The sequence below is a fragment of the Sceloporus undulatus genome, chromosome 1 (assembly GCF_019175285.1).
Source record: "Sceloporus undulatus isolate JIND9_A2432 ecotype Alabama chromosome 1, SceUnd_v1.1, whole genome shotgun sequence".
Taxonomy (NCBI): Eukaryota; Metazoa; Chordata; class Lepidosauria; order Squamata; family Phrynosomatidae; genus Sceloporus; species Sceloporus undulatus.
The window spans coordinates 49,653,325-49,672,831 of NC_056522.1; the positions used below are offsets into that span (position 1 = coordinate 49,653,325).

General features: G+C 40.9%; 1 protein-coding gene across 1 annotated transcript in view; it reads left to right on the forward strand.

Annotated features, from left to right (window-relative positions):
* LOC121919511 overlaps positions 1-19,507 on the forward strand; it is an 84,979-nt gene that overhangs the window by 16,743 nt on the left and 48,729 nt on the right. Inside the window, exon 3 of the mRNA XM_042446172.1 lies at positions 845-1,335. Within this exon, the coding sequence (XP_042302106.1) occupies positions 845-1,335 (491 nt within the window). The remainder of the gene's footprint in view (positions 1-844; positions 1,336-19,507) is intronic.

A 19,507-nucleotide genomic window follows, 5' to 3' on the forward strand; every position in this document is an offset into this window, starting at 1 on the left:
TAGATGCATGTTCAAGGAAATATCATTCATAAGTCTTTTCCCATCTTCAACAATTTTTGTAATTTTTTTTCCTCTGAAGAAGATTATTTAAAGTAATGCTGCTCAAAATCCATGAGGCATGTATTGTCCATGAAGTATTGCTGTTGGTCCTTGGTGAGTTTCTCACAAAGAAAGAAACAATGGGGATATATATGGAACTGGTCCGCAGCACATAGAGGGGAGGGGAATACTATTCCTTCATATCAGATGGTTTGAGCAGCACTGCGTTAAGCGTACCTTGATGGACCAAGTTTCCAGCTGTTTCTTGCTCCTTGCTTTATTGTGTTGGCTTCTGGCAAACTCAGTTGTATTCAGATGTCAACTTTTCTTCTCCTCCCTTACTCTCAATCTTGACTGTCTTTGGAAGTGGGCCTTTCAACATGGCATCCATGCTTTTCAAGCCAATGTTTGGGGAAGCTTTAAACCCTTTTCCTGGTGAAGATGTGGTGTGTGGTGTGAGGAGGGAGGCCAGTTCTACAAGTTTCTTCTCAGGACTCGCCTAGGACATTTTGCTGCATAGAATAGAACTACAAATGGTATTCCCACTCACCACCACCACCACCAAAGTGTATGGTATCCAAGGCTAACTACATTATCTGAGCACCAAAGGCAGAGAACCCCACAATACCTCTGCTCTTTTTTTTTGGGGGGGGGAAAAATAAAAATAGAAGGATAAGAAATAGCTTTTCATGCCACCAAAAATCTAAGATAGCCAACTCATTTTGTCTAGTGGTAGGATCAGCCCTGTGATAAGCTTTTTCCTCTTAGCCATTATAAGATCTATACACTTTATATACTTTCTCAGAGAGAAGACGAAATTGCACATTGACTCCCCTGGCAACCAATCAGCTGCAGAATCAAGAAAACCAGTGTTGCAAAGTGCGGGCCCATTTTCCTCCTGGTCTGGACCGCCACAGTTCTGAAGAGGAGCTGGAACGCATCAGCTGTGAGTTTGCTGCTGAGAAACGGAAGTGGTCACAAGTCAACAGGCTGGCCTGCTGTGGTGATAACTGCAATACCTCCTCTAGTGATGAGGAGGTGAAGAACTTGTGCGGCATGTCCTTCCGGCCTGTGGTTGAAACTGCAGACTGCTTGCATGCCAGTCCTAGCCCTGTGCTCTTCAGTGCCTCCCCTCCCAAAAGACTCCAGCCCTTGGTACGCACCCCAACCTCCAGGCCTCTGATCTTCACCAGCGTGGGAGCCAGCTTTGAACAAGTGATGCCCTACAAACGACATCGACAAGGCTATGGAGACAAGATCGGTAGGCCTAGCCTTGACCTGGAAAAAATGCAGCAGGTAAGGCTGTGTTTCTTGATAGCTGTGTTCTGGCCAACTTCATTACAGAACTCACAACAGATGTGTTGGAAAATTATTGCTCAACTGTTTCCTGCTGATCTGACATTAGGCTCAGCTGGAATTGATTTGGCTGCCTAGGATAACTTGGTTCCCATTGTTCAATAGCCTTTAGACACTGATAGGTTAGTGAGCTGCTTTTTGGAATGAGTGTATTTTGAAACTTTTACTCCTGCTTGATCAGCACTGATTTTGTGTTTACCTCCCAGTTTTATTTGCCTTTCTGCTCTGCACTTGATGCCATGGTGGCTTCTACTCTGGACTTGATCTTAAATAAAAAAAAATAAATAAAATTTTTATTTTTATACCGCCCTTCCATAGATCTTGTTCTAATTTTGGCAGAACTAGCCTTTTTACTCTGGGTTATGCTCTTAAAAATTGCAGATATGTAGAGTTTAGAAACAATGCATTTTAAGTAGCAACATGGCCTGTAACATTTTATTTTTGAGAGTAATGAAGGGGCACCAGCGTCCAGTTTTTTAAAAACATTTTAATATTAATACATGACTTGTGTATATGTGTGAGGAGTAAAAAAATTCTCTTTACATCTACCTGTTACTACTTCTGGCTAATGTTTGTCTATTTGAAAAATATATAAATGATTCTATATTATGCAAAGGGGCGTTAGAACTGAGAAATAACGCAATATGTTACTGTTCACCCAGTGAATATTATATAAGGAAAATTTTGACAATAGCAAACAGCAACAACAACAGCAATATGTTAACAGATTAGATTTTTAAACTAATGTGCTGAACTCTGAAAAAAGGGAAATCCTTCCGGGAGGAACCATAATGCGGTGGAAGAATATACGTTCTATAACATCCCAGATTCAATCCCTGCCATCTCCAGTTGAAAGGACTGGGTGGCAGGAGATACAAAGAAGATGGTTTCTCTCTGTGAGATCTCAGAAAAATTTCTTCTAGTCAGAATAGACATCACTGGGCTAGCTGGACAAAGAGTCTGATCTGATATAAGGCTACTTGCTACATTCTTCTGCTGATGGTTCAGTTTTCTGTTTTCTCCTTTCTGCAAGAGGTACATCATGATCTCTACCTGTTTTTAATGTTTCATCACTTTAGGCCACTGGTGTCTCACTGGCTTCCATACTGGTCCTGATGGTGCTTGTATTGTTCTGCTGTAATGAAATGGAAAGAGCAGCTGCCCTGTCTGTTTGTCATGCTAGGCTGCTTGTGCCTTTGCCACTTGGTTCAGTGTGCATGTTTCTTTGCATTTGGCTCTGTTCCCATCTTCCCCTCTCATCCTCTGCTTTCTTTCTTTTTTCAGAATTAGGCTGAAATGGCTTGGCTTGCCTATAAAGACACTGCTACATCTACATGTATTGCATGGTCTCTTGCACCCCTTGATCACTGTCCTTGGGCAACGTCCTAATTACACCCAGGACCTTATGCCAGCCATATGCATTTTAATGAGGGCATTGTGTTTGTGTCCCAGAAAGACCAGGGTCATGGCTGGTGTTTAGAAGTGGCACAACTTCTGCTTTTCAGGGTAACCAATAGGGAAGTTTCAGAGGGCATGAAGCAGATGGTGCGTGTGTGTGGTTGGTTGGAGAACAGTTCTGGTTGCTCAACTGGACAGCATAAATAAAAAATAAATTAAAACTTTAATTTATATCCCGCTTTTTATTACCACAATCAAAGCAGCGTACAACCTTTAAAAAATACAATATATATACAATTCCCCCCTCTTAAAAAAGGATTAAACAGTTCTATCCATAAAAATTACAAACGATAAAATCTAAAAACAATAATACGATAATATAATAACGGTGGGCAGAGTCTTTGCTTATATATGTCTGTGTGGGGAGCGTTACATGGCCGGGTTCTATTCCGGGAAGGCCTGCCAGAAGAGATCCGTCTTGACAGCTTTCTTGAAGCTCTCTAGTTGGCAATTTGACGGATCTCGTCCGGCAGGCCATTTCGTAAAGTGGGAGCGATTGTGAAAAAAGTCCTCTGGAGGTTGCCATCAATCGGGTCTTTGTGGACTGCAACAAATTCCTCCCAGAGGTTCTGAGGGTACGGGGCGGATTATACGGAAGGAGGTGATCCCTTAAGTAGGTTGGGCCCAAACCATGGAGGGCTTTAAAGGCAATGACCTTGTACTGTGCCCGGAAAAGAATAGGCAGCCAGTGGAGTGATTTCAATATAGGTGTAATATGGTCACTCCTACTTGTTCCTGTAATCAGTCTGGCTGCCATATTCTGTAGTCAAAAAAGGGCAGAAACAGGCACATGGAAGATTGAGTTTTGATATCTGTAGCTTGTCCTGCCAGGATAAGATGTTCCAGTAGCTGAAATTCTCAGAGCTTGGAAGTCAGTAGATATAACTAACCAGTTCATTATAATGGATGCATTTGCCCAATAATTAGGGTCTGAATATATTGCATTATGATTTAAATTAGGCAGGAGCACTTCTTTTGTAGTTTAGCTGTGCTTCTTAGGTACTTTCATAGCTATAGATGTGGGGCCTCACTAAATAGTGAGGAGGAATATTGCATGGATCAAGTGCTGATTTGTGCAGTGGCTCATGTTCTTTTGGAGATGTTGAGGTTATGACAAGGTGGGTGGGAGGATGGTGTTTTGTACCACAGGCCAGCAACTTGTAACTTTCAGCCATTATTTTTTAGAAAAGGGAAAGTGTTGGAAGAGACCATAGGGTTGGAAGAGATCACAAGGGCCATCCAATCCAACATTCTGTCATGTAGGGATACACAATCAAAGCACCCCTGACAGAAGACCATCCAGCCTCTGTTTAAAAACTTCCAAAGAAGGAGACTCCACCACACTCTGAGGCAGTGTATTCCACTGCTCAACAGCTCTTATCATCAAAAAGATCTTTCTTAGGGGGAATCTCTTTTTCTGTAGTTATAATCTAAAGTTATAATCTGGAGTAGCAGAAAACAAACTTGATCTGTCCTCAATATGATACTCTTTCAAATATTTAAATACGTCTATCATGTCACTCCTTAACCTTATCTTATCCAGTATGTAGAGAGATCTTGTAGCACCTTTGAGACTAACTGTAAGAAAGAAGTTGTCATCATAGCTTTCGTAGACTTAAGTCTACTTTCTCAGTTTGATCGACCCTGATTGATTGACCCAGCTCCATGGATATGCATTGCCCAATGTCTGCCCCAAGATGTCTTGCCCAGTTATGGCTATTTTAATTTGACTGTTTTATAATGCTTTTTCTTTTTGTAATTATGTGGATTAGTTTAAGGATGGGGGATAAGGGTATTTATGTATGTGTTTATGCATTTTATTTATGCATCTTATGTTGTAATCCACCTTGATCCTTTCAGAGAGGGTGGATATAAATTAAACATTATTATTATTATTATTATTATTATTATTATTATTATTATTTCTATGAAACTCATGCTGACAACTTCTTTCTTTCAGTTAGTCTCAAAGGTACTACAAGATCTCTCTACATACTGATTTTATAGACTAATATGGCTATATCTTTGAATTCTTCTCTTATCCAGGTTAAACCTACCCAGCTCCCTAAGTCACTCCTCATAGGGCATGGTTTCCAGACCTTTCACCATTTTGTCCACCCTCCTCTACACATGCTCTAGCTTGTCAATATCCCTTTTGTGGGCCCAGAACTGGACACAATATTCTAGGTGAGGTCTGACAAGAGTTCCTTTTTTAAAATGTTGTCTGCAATTGTAACTAAGTACTTTTGAGGAGCCCTGGAACTATAATGCTAATGAATTACTTTTAGAATTAACTTTAAAAGCTTTCTAAACACTTTTATGCAGTTCCTCAAAGTTAAAATAGGCTGCAGTCTGTCTTGATATCTGGTCATTGAGACTAAGGCATCTGTCATTGAGAGAGGCTAAGTGGGCAGAATGAAACAAATTCCAGAAAGTCAGCAAAGTCCTTGTAAAACACTGGATCTGATACTTAAAAGATGAGAGTAGTTAGCACTTTTCTGTAGTGTAAACAGATGAAGAGCAGCTAAAAGAGGTACAGTCAGCCCTTCTTATCCACTGATTTTTTCCCCTAAGGATTCAAGTATCTATGATTTGAAAATATTGTAAAAATAAATAAATTCCAAATTGCAATCCTTGATTTTCTGTTTTATATAAGGGATGCCATTTTGCATTTAATGGGACTTGAGCATCCACAGATTTTGTTATCCACGGGGGATCCTGTAACCAGACCCCAATGGATAACAAGGACCCACTGTATATTCAAGATAGATGGGATCTGGCACCTTTAAGGTATTTAGGTGAACTACTTGGGTAAGAAATGTTGGAAGTGGGATCAAAACAGAGCCATACCAGGAACCAAGAAGTGAACATAGCAGCATGCTAGAGGAAACCTGAATGTTAATACTCAGATGTTATCGAATGTTGTATGTCAGTTGCAGAAAAATTGCAAAAGGCGATAAGAGGAGAATGCCATGGAGTGGGTGGGGAACTATTTGCTGAGGGACATCTAGATGAGATTTTTTATGGGTTTTTCGGGCTATGTGGCCATGTTCTAGCAGAGTTTCTTTCTGACGTTTCACCAGCATCTGTGGCTGGCATTTTAGAATTAACTTTAAAAGCTTTCTAAACACTTTTATGCAGTTCTTCAAAGATGCCAGCCACAGATGCTGGTGAAACGTCAGAAAGAAACTCTGCTAGAACATGGCGACGTAGCCCAAAAAACCCACAAAAAACTATGGATGCCAGCCATGAAAGCCTTCGACTTTACATCTAGATGAGTCTCCCTGCCACTAAGGAGCTTGGTTTCTTAGTTGAAACACCTGGGGGTTATTCAGACGTTGTCTTTGTTAGCGTAACTATGTGAATAATCTCACTCATGCATTTTATTATTCATACTGGTTTTTTTAAAAAAAATTGGAACCGCATCTCTGCACATCTCTGCAAGTTCTGTTGCTCACATGTGTCAGTACTGTGAATAAAGATGGAGTTGATGATGTGGATATATTCAAAACATGTTCAAGGCATGCAGAGTTTTATCCCAGTTTATCTTGGTTCTATTTGCATCTATTATTCACACAGCTGACAATATAAATCTTTTAGGAAAATCCAGTGAGGGGGGGGGACCTGAGATCAATTATCCAGGTTTTTTTTTGCACACACCCCCCCCCCCCCCCACTTACTCAGGTGAATTCAAAATGCATGTGAATAACAAAGATTCAGCCCATTCTATTAGGAGTGTTATCACTGTCTGAATAACCCCTGAGTGGCATTTTTCCTGTAGGGCATTTCAGCATGGAACCAGGGTTGACTCCTCCTGAGCAGGGAAGGGAATCGGTAGCAAATTTCTTTCAGTTGGTGCTTTCAGAGCCTTCTGGAAGCCTTGGCTGAACATGCAAAAGGGACTTTCTGCTATTTCAGTTCTTAGAACAAAGACAGTAGGAATCTCCTTTTCTGGCCAGGATAAGTTGTGTTGTGAATCTGGACCAACCTTAGGCTATAAGGTCCCCCGCTACACTAATGGAGAGTATTCTGGAGAAGACAATAGATGAGGAAAAACCTGACTAGGAAAGCTGCTTTTGGAGGTGATGATACATTGCAGCTCTTTGTACCAGCTGCAAAGTTATACTTCATTAATATATTAAACATATTGGGCTACTTGTGTTTTTAGTTTTATTATTGGTTGTGGGGAGCTATGTTGTTCCCTCTCCACTCCCTCCTTCCATTTCTATCAATGAGCCTGACGTAACAGCAATATGCTTTTGTTTTGAAGTGAGTAACTTCTTCCATTCACGTCTCCCCAAGGATCTGGCCCTCCTGTGTTAGCTGCACTCGTTCTTCAGATGTTGAATCAACAAAGAAAGTAATTCTGAACACAGCTGAGAGCATCTTGATGTAATAGCACTTCTCAACTCTTCTCTTTCCTCTATCCCAGTTTCTGTGACAAGTAAAATGGTGATCTTTTATATGGAAATGATGAACCACTTAGAAGAATCTTTTGGCACAATGTAACAGGAAAACCCACTTGCTTTTAACCTCCCTTGAAGTCAATACAACACTCCATTGTTCATTGATCTGAAGGGAACTGGGTTGACCATTCACTCTTACAAGGTTGTGTCTACTGCCTAGTTGAGTGTCAGCATCTGATTCTAGGTGAAAAAGTATGGATTTAGTTGCTACTTGCAGTCTACAAACCATACTGCTTGTGTGAGTTAGGGATGTACAAGGAATCACTTCAGCAGACATGACTCTCTCTGATCCACATTGGCTGGGCTGGAGGCAGAGTGGGTACTTTTTGTATTCCTGGTTCTATGTATTATTAGGCAGCTGAGTCCAATAAAATGTAACCATTTTTGAAAATTACACATTGGTCCAAAACACACTGCAGAAGTAATCCAGTTTTAAACTGCTTTAACTGCCCTGGCTCAATGCTAGGGAATTCTGGGAACTGTAGTTATGTGAGACATTTAGCCTTCTCTGTCAGAGAGCTCTGGTGCCACAATAAATGTTCATTTCCAGAATTCCCTACACTGAGTCAGAGCAGTTGAAGCGGTTTCAAACTGGATTACTTCTGCAGTGTGTTTTAGATCATAGAATGTAATATGCCCCTTTCAAATTAGTGCAAAATCATACTTTAGTTGGTGGAGGAGTGTCTTTTATGCACTTTTCAAGTCATATGACATCACTTATGGGCACATAAGTGATGTCATATGACTTGAAAAGTGCATAAAAGACACTCCAAAAGGGCCTGATTCTTGCCCACCCTCTATAAGCCTGAATAGCCCATTTTCTACTTGCAGTTCAAATGTGACTAGGTACTTTCATGTGTGTTGCTTTCCCAACTGCAACCAGAAGTTGTACATAATGCTCCACTGCCTCATTCTCACAAATGTATCAACTAGCTTTGAGATCTGTTTGATTTGCTGTAGTGAAAGGGGAGGTGAAGACATGAAAATTACAGGCATTTCAGTTTTTAAAAGAAGGGGCAAATCTGAAGTGAGGAATTTGAAATGGAAAACTTTTCATTGTTCTTGAAAAAAGAAGGTCTCATTGGTGGGGTACAGACTGCCCAGAAGAGGTGCCTCCTCGGCGCCTCTCTCTGCTGCACAGCTGCGCCGTGGCATACAAATTGTGCAGCACAGCTGCGCAGCAGAAAAGCTCAAAAAAGCGGCTCCTTTTTGCTGTGCCGCAAAGCACCAAAGACGGTGCATATACGTCTGCAGCTGTGACGTAACAGTTATGCGCACCGTGTGTAAGGTGCTGCGTAACGTCGCTGCGTGTGGGGTGTGTGCACGCACCGCCCTGAGGCGACCATAGCACGTCATGGACGCACCGCAAAGGGCCCATCTGGAGAGGGCCTCAGTCTATCAAAGATCTCTGAAATAGAAACACAAATATGATTTCTTCTATAAAGTGAAAAGGAATCAGTTGAAGCTCTTGAGCAAAACTAAGAAGCCATCCTGAGTTTCCCAGTTTCTCAAAAGGAATGGATCTGGCATCTGGCAATAAATTATAGGCCTGAGCTGATTTTTTAAAACCTGGAATTGGCTGGCTCATTGGAAGCGTTCCCAGTTTTGTGACCATTGTTTTGACTCTGAGCTGTGCAGCCTAGTAAGATTATTATAGTTGAGCTATACCCCTGGCTGTCATCCAGAAGGAAAAGGTCAAGCTTGACAGCCCTTGTCGCACATACTTTGGCAGCCGGGTGGTGTCAAGGTGGTGTCCTAAGTGCTTCTAGGGTGTGAACACTCTCCAACCTGCTCTGTAATTCAGTCAGACTGCTGCACACAAGGCCTCTTATTTACATGGGTTAAACAATACACCCATTCTTCTGAGTCCTTGCATGTCAGTATCTAAAACTGCTTGGGTTAAGCTGAATGTGTGTTGCAGGGCGGGCAGAATGTTGCTCTTTCTTTGAAGATGCAGGAATGCATCAGAGATTGGGTTATCTCAACAACCTCAGAAATGAGGAAACATTTTTTTATTCATGAAGAGGTTCTTTTTCTCATTCCTAAATCTTGCTAGCAATTAGTCCATTTTGGCTAGCAGCTATGACGAAAATATGCTCTCTCTGTTCTGTTCTAGTATATGCTTCATGTCAATTTGGCTGCAGATTTCAAATTTTCAGGAACAACTCTTATCTAAGCATCCCAGGAAATGTCTGGGCATATAACTGTATAAAAAAGTGTCTCTTTCTAGGCAGGTGGGACTTGTTTGTCTCAATTCATGAATGCATCTGCAAATTGTCCCATTCATAGTTTCCCACTTCATGATCTCCATGATCAGCTACTGAATTGTGCTTCCCTTCTGGAAGTGAGGGATGCATGAGATATAAATATGAGGAAAGGTTGAATCTGGGCATGGTCAGCCTGGTGAAAGGAAGAGGGGGAACATGGATCACATACTTTAAATATCTAAAGAGCTATCACATAGAGGAAGATGTAGGTTTGCTCTCTGCTGCCCTAGAGGATAGGACCGAGTCAAGTGGTTTTAAGTTACTGGAGGGTAGGTTTCAAAATTGAACTTTAGAAGGAACTTCTTGACAGTAAGAGCAGCTGAGCAATGGAACCAATTGGATACAGAGGTGGTGGGTCTCCTCCTCTGGATACCTTCAAAAAGAGGCTGGATAGCTACCTGCTGGGAATATTCCATCTGGATTTCCTGCATTGAATGGGGGTTGGACTTGTTGGTCTACTGTATGGACCCCCTTTCAACTCTATGATTCTATGAGAATAATGTATATAAGGGGTGGAGAGTCTTGTGAATAATGACTCACAAGTCAGATAACAAGCTATGCTCCTTTTTTAATAATTAAGACATGGAATTACATATATTTACATCTTTGCATATTTAATATCTCACATTTCTCCACATATGGGATCTAAAGTGTCTTACAACATGTTGTTTTTGTCCTTTGCCTTCAAGTTGTTTTTGACTTATGGTGACCGAAAGGTGAACCTGTCATGGGTTTTCTTGGCAAGATTTCTTCAGGAGAGGTTTGCCATTACCATCCTATGAGGCCGACAGAGTGTAACCTGCCTAACGTCACCCAGTGGGTTTTATGGCTGAGTGGGGAATCGAACCCTGGTCTCCAGAGTTGTAGATCAACACTCAGATCACTACACTATGCTGACTGTCTCACAACATACTGTATATTGAAACAGAATTTCATATACATATTGTATATTGAAACTGTACAGTGAAACAGAATTGAAACTAAATAGCAATCATAATAGTAAAAAAAAGTTGAAAATATTAAATGAAATGTTCTATAAATATATGATGTCAAAAGTAACATAACAAGTAGAAATCCCATTATCAAATTACTCTTAGAGTTATTTCTTAAGGACACTTTGAAATTTATAAGCCTAACAATTACAAGAAAGGCAATGGACAATATGTTTTTATGTACGCTTCCATGTCGTTTCCAACTAGATGACCCTAAGGTGAACCTATTACAGGGGTTTCTTGGCAAGATTTGTTCAAAGAAGGTTTGCCATTGCTTTCCTTTAAGGCTGAGGGAGCCTGACTTGCCCAAGATCACTCAGTGGTTTTCTATAACTGAATGTAGGTTTAAGCCCCTACAGTCTTATCACATGTCAAAAGCAAGCCGGGATGCAGCAAAAGAGAAACTGGTCTCTGCTTTCCTCTCCAAATGCCTTCAAAACACTTCTCTTCTTGAGAGAGACAGTGGTAAAAGCATACTTTTTGGCATGCTGGAAAAATCAATTTAGCAAAAGCCATGCTTTTACAGTTGTCTCCTCCTGGAAGGGAGAATGGAAGTGTTATGACATATGAAAAGGAAAACAGAAACCCACTTCTGCCTCTTGTTGCATCTCAACTTACTTTTGACATGCTCCTGGTCTCCTAGTCCAATGCACCATGCAGGCTATCGGAAAATAATGAGTAAAGGAAAAAATAACACACCAAGTTACTGAAATTATCTTTCAAATGGACACAGAAATGAGTTATCTTTTGTTGTCTTTTTTTGGCAAAAAGTGCCACGATAAATTACTGCTAAAATTTCTATTATCAGTTGGTCCTGTTTCATACTGGGAAACTCCTGTAGTATCTGTTACAGACTTAGAAGTCATTGTGGATTTGGAGATTACAAATATTTAATGAATAGACTCATTATATCTAAATGGATGAGCTCTGACATGGTTTGTGGGGGTGTGCAGAGGGATTTCCTGAAGCCTTTGGCAGTGGTCTTACTGCTGAGTGACTTCTGTGTAAGCAGACCCTGGTGCAGAAGGACTTTACAAGATTCCATCTCACATTTTTCATAAGCATATACCTTTTTGTTAGTCTGAGCTTGCCACTAGGAAATCAAAAAGGTCAAGGATATTGACCAGTGCTATTTCACTGATAACTCTAAAAAGGAATGAAGAATATTTTCTTGCTCCAACATGTCTTAGAATTAAAAAGAAACCCACTTGGGTATAAAATGCTGCAGCTGGTGCAGGGGTTCGCCAGAAAACAGTCTGGAAAATAGTCTGAAAATAGACAACAGAAACATTACTTGGATATAAAAATCTTGAGAACATCAGCAATAAATACTGAAACCTCTCAACATGGTTCTCCTGTCTGTAGGAGCTCATATTTAAAATACTAAGATCTTCCCAAGTTGTTATTTTACTATACAGTTTTAAAAAGGTAACTTTTAACCTTTCTTGCAGTGCTGTTTTTTAAAAGTTAGATTTGCACCGTTATCTTAAAAAGTAACATATTATTCGCTACTTTCTGAGTAACATATTTCTTTTAGTTACTTTAGCATTATTTTAAAAAAGTATTTATAATAGAATACAGAAAAATAGCTGAAAATCCCCCCAAATGACCCCTAAACTCAAAATTGTCACGGTAATGAGCACATGGCATCTGGTCCAGTAAAATACATCACCGTTTGTTATGTCGCTTTAAAAATCTTAACATCTAACAGCTGGCCTCTTTACTTGTAACATATTACGAGCAAACGTTTGGTAATGAGCAGGTGGCAATATGAACTAGAAGTTCATCTATTTCTAATCATGACTGCAGGTTTATTTGAAGAATCTCCTCAAAATAGTCTTCTTAAGAAGTTACAGTAGACGAAAATTCTTTCAGGTTTTGATTTCTCCAAGTGAAGGGTGCAGGAGCCCCTTATCCATCTGCCTGCCCACTGCTCCTGTTTGGTAGACTGATAAAGTGTTCTTCCTTTGTCTAAGTCTGGGTAAAATGAATCTAGAGCTGACCTGCTAGCAGGCTTGGGGCACAGTACAGTCAAGCAATTAGCAAGAGAACCCTGGGATAATGCTTTCCAATCGCAGCAGTTAATTATATGTTGCATCAATGGATTAAATCACTGGAGAGTGAGATCCCTTTATCCTATTAGCTCTTTAGTGGCTCCAGTGTGTGCTCATGTGCCACTCGATATGTATGTGATGCTCAGTGGAAAGAGGATACCAGGAGCTGGAAATGAAGAACATTGTGTTAGTCCATATACATTTCCCCCTACCCTCATTACTATTCTGCTATCATCCTCCAGAAGCTCCTAATGATATTAAACAGTGTTTTCAGCTTTGCTGATGGTTCTGCGTAACTATGCTTATTGATGCAAAATCAGGCTGCTTTGCATACCCAAATAAGTCTAATCCTTCATAAATAAACATCGTAGAATCTGAAAATTAGCAACTCTCGTGTTTATATTGCTTTACATAGATGTCTTGGTAAGTGAAGAGATGGTAGTAGTAGTGCTAGATTACTATTATTTTTTACATTTATTTATAGAGCACTGTAAAGATTAAGTAAGATAATGGAGCTGTAGCATTTGTTACAAGAGTGTCTAGCTTTAGAATATGCATTGCTCTTACCTTTTCTTGTATGTTTGCCCAACCCTTCCTCCAAGGAACTGAAGATGGCCTACACAGTTCTCTCCCCTCATTTAATCATTGCAATGGCTCTATGTGGGTAGGTTAGGCTGAGCAATGATGACCAGCCTTCCTGTGAAATTCATGACTGAGTGGGAAGACTTGAACTTAGGCCTTTCCAATTCTAGTCTTTGAAATGAAGGCAGCTACAGCTGCTGCCAACCACCCCCTCTTTTGAACTGGGTAAGACCTTCTGTTGTACTATTAGGAGGTTATGGAGGAGTTTTAAGCATTTTGAAGAAGTAATAAGGGTAAATTATCTCAGACTTACACACTTAAAGGAAGTGTGAAGAATAAATGCTAGATTGTTTCTTCTTGACCTGAAAGCCTAGTCCAACAGTCAAACTACTATTCTATGCTGTAGGCAAGCTTTAAGCTAGAGGTATTTCTGAGTTTTCATACATGAATATTTTACATGATTATTCATGTATCACAGTACGTTATCAGACAAGGGAAATTGGAAGTATAATCCAATGGCAATCCAAACACAGTCATGGGGTTTAATGTTATTGCGTGATAGACTACCACACGCAATTTAAGGCAATGTCAAGCTATTTTCAGACAATGGGAAGTCAGTTTGAACGCAATGCGAATTCACATAAATTCGCTGAACTAGCAAATTCACGTGAATGCATTCTGGCCCCACTTTCTTTTCATTGGAAATTAAGAGAAATTCCTCCCGTGTAATAAACTCCTAGGTATTTCCTTGTTCAGCTTGGGAAAGAAGTGTTGCCTAGCCTGAGAGGCTGAAAATGCATAGACAGTGGAGATTATACCACAGGAGAGGAAAGCGTCCTTCTTCCATGCTTAATTTGTGTTTTTAGCATCATCGATGGGAAGACTGTCACATTCACACTTTCTTATCCTGTTCTTCTTCTATCTGTAAACAGTGCATAGAAAGATATTGTAGCATGCATCTCAGGAAGAAGACTGACGTCTGTGAAAGCTCATGCTGCCATTTCTTTCTTTCAATTTTTCTCAAAAGTACTACAAGATCTGTCTATGTACTGATTCTACAGACTAACATGGCTATATCTTCAAATTTTACTATCTGTAAAAAGTGATGGACCCGTCATTGGGCATTAACAGAGTTCCTGTTAATACCCAGTGACAAATCCATTACAGTGGTACCTCGGGATACGAAATACCCAGGTTACGAAATTTTCGGGATACGAAAAAATCCCATAGGAAATCATTGTTCCGGGTTACGAATGTTTTTTCGGGATACGAAGAAAATTTTTGGTGCTTTTTTCGGCTTTTTCGCACGAAACGCGGCTTTTCCCCATTAGCGCCTATGGCAATTCGGCTTACGAAGGCTTTTCGGGTTACGAAAGCGGCCGCGGAACAAATTAATTTCGTAACCCGAGGCACCACTGTATTGTTTACAGATGGTAGAAGAATGGGATAAGTGTGGTAATCTTCCCCCCGATTGCGCTAATAACTCGAATTAAGCCTGGGAGAAGGACACTTTTCTCTTATGTGATAATATCCAATGTTGAAGAAACTGTGTCTTCAGATTTTGTTGTCTGCAACTTTCATCAGCTCTGCCTAGCAAAGTCATCAGGGATAAGGGGAATTGGAGTCCAGGGACATGTGGAGAGCCACTGATATTCACCGAAATAGTGAATATGAGTACACTGTTTGCAGGGAGGCATCCATAATCTGATATTGTTGATAGTGTCAGTCTGGTTTTGAAGAAATTTCAGTTCTGTGACCTGTAGTATTATTATATTGACTAGTTTGTTGTGTAACAAAATGAGTTATTAAGATTACACCTTTGAATATGGGTTTTTTCCATTTTCATAGAAAAGACTGTACAACCAAGCCCCTTTGCTATGTCATAATCTTTCCTGCCCTCATATAACATTCCCCATATGAGTTTTACAAGGCTGTAACCTGTACATGTTGACTGGAAGTTGTAACTGGAGTTAGCCATATGGCTTTGTTATGGTTGTTGGAGGATTAAAATTTAATACAGCATGTCTGAAGACATCATTCCCTACTGCAAGTTAACAGAATTGCTTAATTATAGATGAGGCACGGAGAGTGTTGCAATATTTCTTGCAAACTTTGTGAAGAGTGCAAATAGTGTAAATCTACAGCGCTATATAAAGAAAGTAATAATAATAATAATAATAATAATAATAATAATAATAATAGGAAACTGGAGTTACTGTGCAATGAAAGAACTTTACAATTTTTATAGTGATACAAAATGGTGACTGCCCTGTTTCTCCATTTTGTTGTTCTGTGCCATCAGTCATTTCTGATTTATCATGACCCCAAAAGTGAACCCATTTCAGGGTTTTCTTGACAAGATTTGTTCAGAGAGGGCTTGTCATTGCCTTCCTCTGCAGATGAGAGAATATGACTTGCCCAAGGTCACCCAGTGGGTTTCCATGGCCAAGTGGAGATTCAAAACCTGCTCTCCCAGAGTCCTAATCCAACACTGAAACGACTACATTATACTGGCCCTTCAATTTCTGTTCCTTGTTTGATATTCCTTAGAACTTCTTTCCTCCAGAGCCATCTCACAGCCTTCACATGAAACATATTGTTTGCATGCAGAATGCCCTTTGTGCAATCCCTAGGAATCACTGGTGCATTACACACTGGCCTTTTGTGCCGTACTGGTTCTGATTTTAGAGTTAGAAACTGCGTGGCAACTGCATGGTCCCTAACCCTAGCATGGTGCGGTATGGTAGCGTAACAATGGCGACGTCCCATGTACAAGGGCGCTGCCATTGTGACGTAAATGCCATGCGGTGTCTACACAGTGCCGCTTGTCGCTTACATCACGAGTGTGCCATTGGCACATTCGCAACGTCATTGCGACGCCGGAAAAAGAACCTGGGTTTTCTGGGTTCTTTTTCCTCTGCAGTTATGGTGTGCCATTTTGGGGGCTGTGCCATGCCTTGTGAAGGAAACTAGGCCACCGGCAGGCTGGCGTTTCTTAGTGGTCTGTTCCAGGTCACTGTTAGTCAAGTAGCAAGGCATTGCAAAAACCTCTGCCTGACAGTTGCTGCCAGTCAGAGTGTATTTTACTAGGCTGGATAGGGAAATAGTTTTTGTGTTTCTATGTAGCTCCTCTCAACAGAACTTGAGGGGTGGTGGTGGTACTTTTTCGGAAGTTAGGAAGATTTTATTGGCTTTCAGTTGCTAACAATAATGTATGGCTAACCAGTCAGTTAGGGGAAAGGGATAAATTAATTCAGTTTGCAAGTCAACATACCATAATGCTTCACTATTTACTGTACATTCATTTGACTCTCCAATTTAAAGAATACAGTCACTCCTCTGTTTTTGCAGGGGATCCATTCCAGACCCCCCCCCCCACAAAATGAAAACTGCCAATATTCAAGCCCCATTGACTTGAATGGTGGCATGTGCCCCACCTTGTCCCCCTCCATTTGCTGCTCGCACATAAGCAAGGGACACAGACCCCAAGTACACGAAAATGGAGGGGTGACTGTAGTTTGGAAAGTCCCTGGACCAGTGGCTGCTGGTCCATGGTAAGTTTCCAGTAAAGGAAAAAATGATTGTAACTATGGGTACAATTATGACCCATGGTGGATCAGGTGTGGGAATTGCCAACCCCACATGAAAAAATTTGATAAGCACTGTTATAGGAAACCCTGTGCCAAGCTTCTAATCTGAGGATTCCATAGTATAAAGCCATGTCAGTTAATGTGGTATCAAATTGCTAGAATTGTGCAGTGTGGTATACACTCTTGGCTAGAACATGAGCAAAGATCAAGGAAAAAAGATCCATAGTTGTCTGCTGCAATGTGTGTGCAATGTTTTCTTCTTGCTCAATATTCCTTGTTTACACCGTAAGTTGATAGGTGACTTGAAGGCACATACACAAAATTCATCTCTGTAGAGAAGAGAGAAAGGGGAGAGAAATAACTGCAAAGATAAAGGAAAAAAAGATCCATAGTTGTCTGCTGCAATTTGTGTGCAGTGTTTTCTTCTTGCCAGAAAACATCACCAACTACACCTGCATCAAGTGCAAACTGGTAGTTCTCTTGGAGGGAAGGCTAGTTCACTACAACTATGGGTTGAGTTGCTTCTATACATCAGAAGACAGGAGGACTTCCTGGATAGAACACAGAGAGAACTGATCATACAGAACCAAGAGGAAGAAATGGCCAAGAAAAATGAAGAGGCCTGTAGCAGAGAGGAAACACCTTGGAGGAAAGTCATTGTCAGGAGCAGACCAGGCAGGAGTCACAATTTCTCCAATTAAGCAGTCAGTTCCTACATCTTCAGGAGAACAGCAGCAGTTAAGATGCTCAAACAGGAAATCAGCAAGGGAGTCAAGGTAACTACCAATCACAACAAGAAGAAAAAGGTGCTAGTGGCTGGGGACTCATTGTTCAGGTGTATAGATGCATCTGTGTGCCAGCCTGAAAGATGCATTGGAAAATGTGCTGTCTTCTTGTTTCACATATCCAGGATGTCACAAACAACTTGCCAACAGAGATCAGTAACCCTTTTTCATGTGGGTACCAATGACATAGCCAAGAATGCCTTTGACCAAATCACATCTGACTATGCAGCTTTGGGCAGGAAGCTGAAGGAGCTTTGAGGCAAAAGTGGTATGCTCATGAATTCTGCCAGTGATGAATAGACGACTATATCAGGACAGGAAGATACTAAAAGTGAGTGACTGGCTATGCAGATGGTGTAGACAGGAGAGATTTGGCTTCTGAGTCTCCATTTCTTAGAAAAAGTACTACTGGCTACAAATGGGCTGCACCTCACGAAGACTGGAAAAACGGACTTGGTGGTAGCATGGCAAGTCTAATTAAGAGAGCTTTAAACTAAATCTTTGAGGGGTTGCAGATGATAGCTGAAACATTAAACCAAAGGCAAGCTGTATCCACAAGGATCTTTAAATGCCTCAAGGGCTGTCACAGAAAGGAGGGGGCAGTCGTGTTCTCTTCTGCCACAGAGGACAGGTCCGTTTGAAGTTATAGGAGAACAGTTTTGATCTAACATTTGAAAGAATGTCTTGACAGTAAGAGCTGTTCTGCAGTTGAACCAATTGCCTTTGCTATAGCTGGAGATGCTGCCTTGAACAGAGGAGTTGGATTGGATGGTCCATGAAACCCCTTCCAACTCTATGACTCTATTCAGATTTAGGCTGAATGAGAGGCTGCCAGTATTAGTATCGGACCAGTACATATAACACTGGCCAAGGCTTACTACAGTTGCAAAGTGCAGTCTTTGGAACATTAGAAAGGTTTTAAAATACCCCTTCATTTAAAAGAATTCAATTGAAACTATATCAGAATGAATGCCCCTTAAAGCCTATTGCAGAAGCAGGCTGCCCTACCTCACATCATAACAGCAGTTATGGTTGCTTGGTTTTTGCTTTAAATGCTGGATGCACTGGAGCTATTTCGGGGTGGTTGTTGTTTAACTGCCCTCAAGTTGCTTTCAACCGATGGTGACCTTGTGGATGAGACATCTCCAAGACTCCCTATCGCAAACGCTTCGATCTATGCCTTGAGGCTACCTTTTTACCTCAGAAACATGAGAAGATCCCCACGTCAATGACACTTGCCCAATACCCACCCTTTATACATTTTTCCTAAATGTATAAGGGCTGGGGTTCCCAGTGTCCTCCTCTTATTAGTTTTAGAACTTTGTGAAGTTGAAGGCTTTCATGGCAGGCATCCATAGTTTTTTGTGGGTTTTTCGGGCTATGTGGCCATGTTCTAGAAGAGTTTAGTCCTGACGTTTCACCAGCATCTGTGGCTGGCATCTCTGAAGATGCCAGCCACAGAGGCCGGTGAAATGTCAGGAATAAACTTATTTATAACTTTGTTTTCTGTTTCTATATGGTTGTGAATTCGACTCAGACAGAAGCATCTTTTGTAACAAACAGACCCTAACTTTATTTAATAACATCTAGCAAGAATGTAGCTTATGTAGAGTAGTTTCACAGAAGATATGGTTGCAATGGATACAGTAATTCAACAGATGCTGGCAATTTCCCACTCGAATTCTATTCACTACACTCCCCTGAACAAATCTCTGACTTCTCTCAACTGCCTAACTCTTTCTACTCCCTCCATGGAGCTCTAACTGAGCATCCCATTGAACTCTTCTAAATTGAACTGTTCTCTTCTGTTCCTCTAATGGCTGCTCATTCCTGCCTTTTATATCTACTCCTCCCACAGCAGCACCTCCTCTACAGCCAGTCTGAACCAGGATTAGCTGTTGGGAAATGAAGTCTGGCC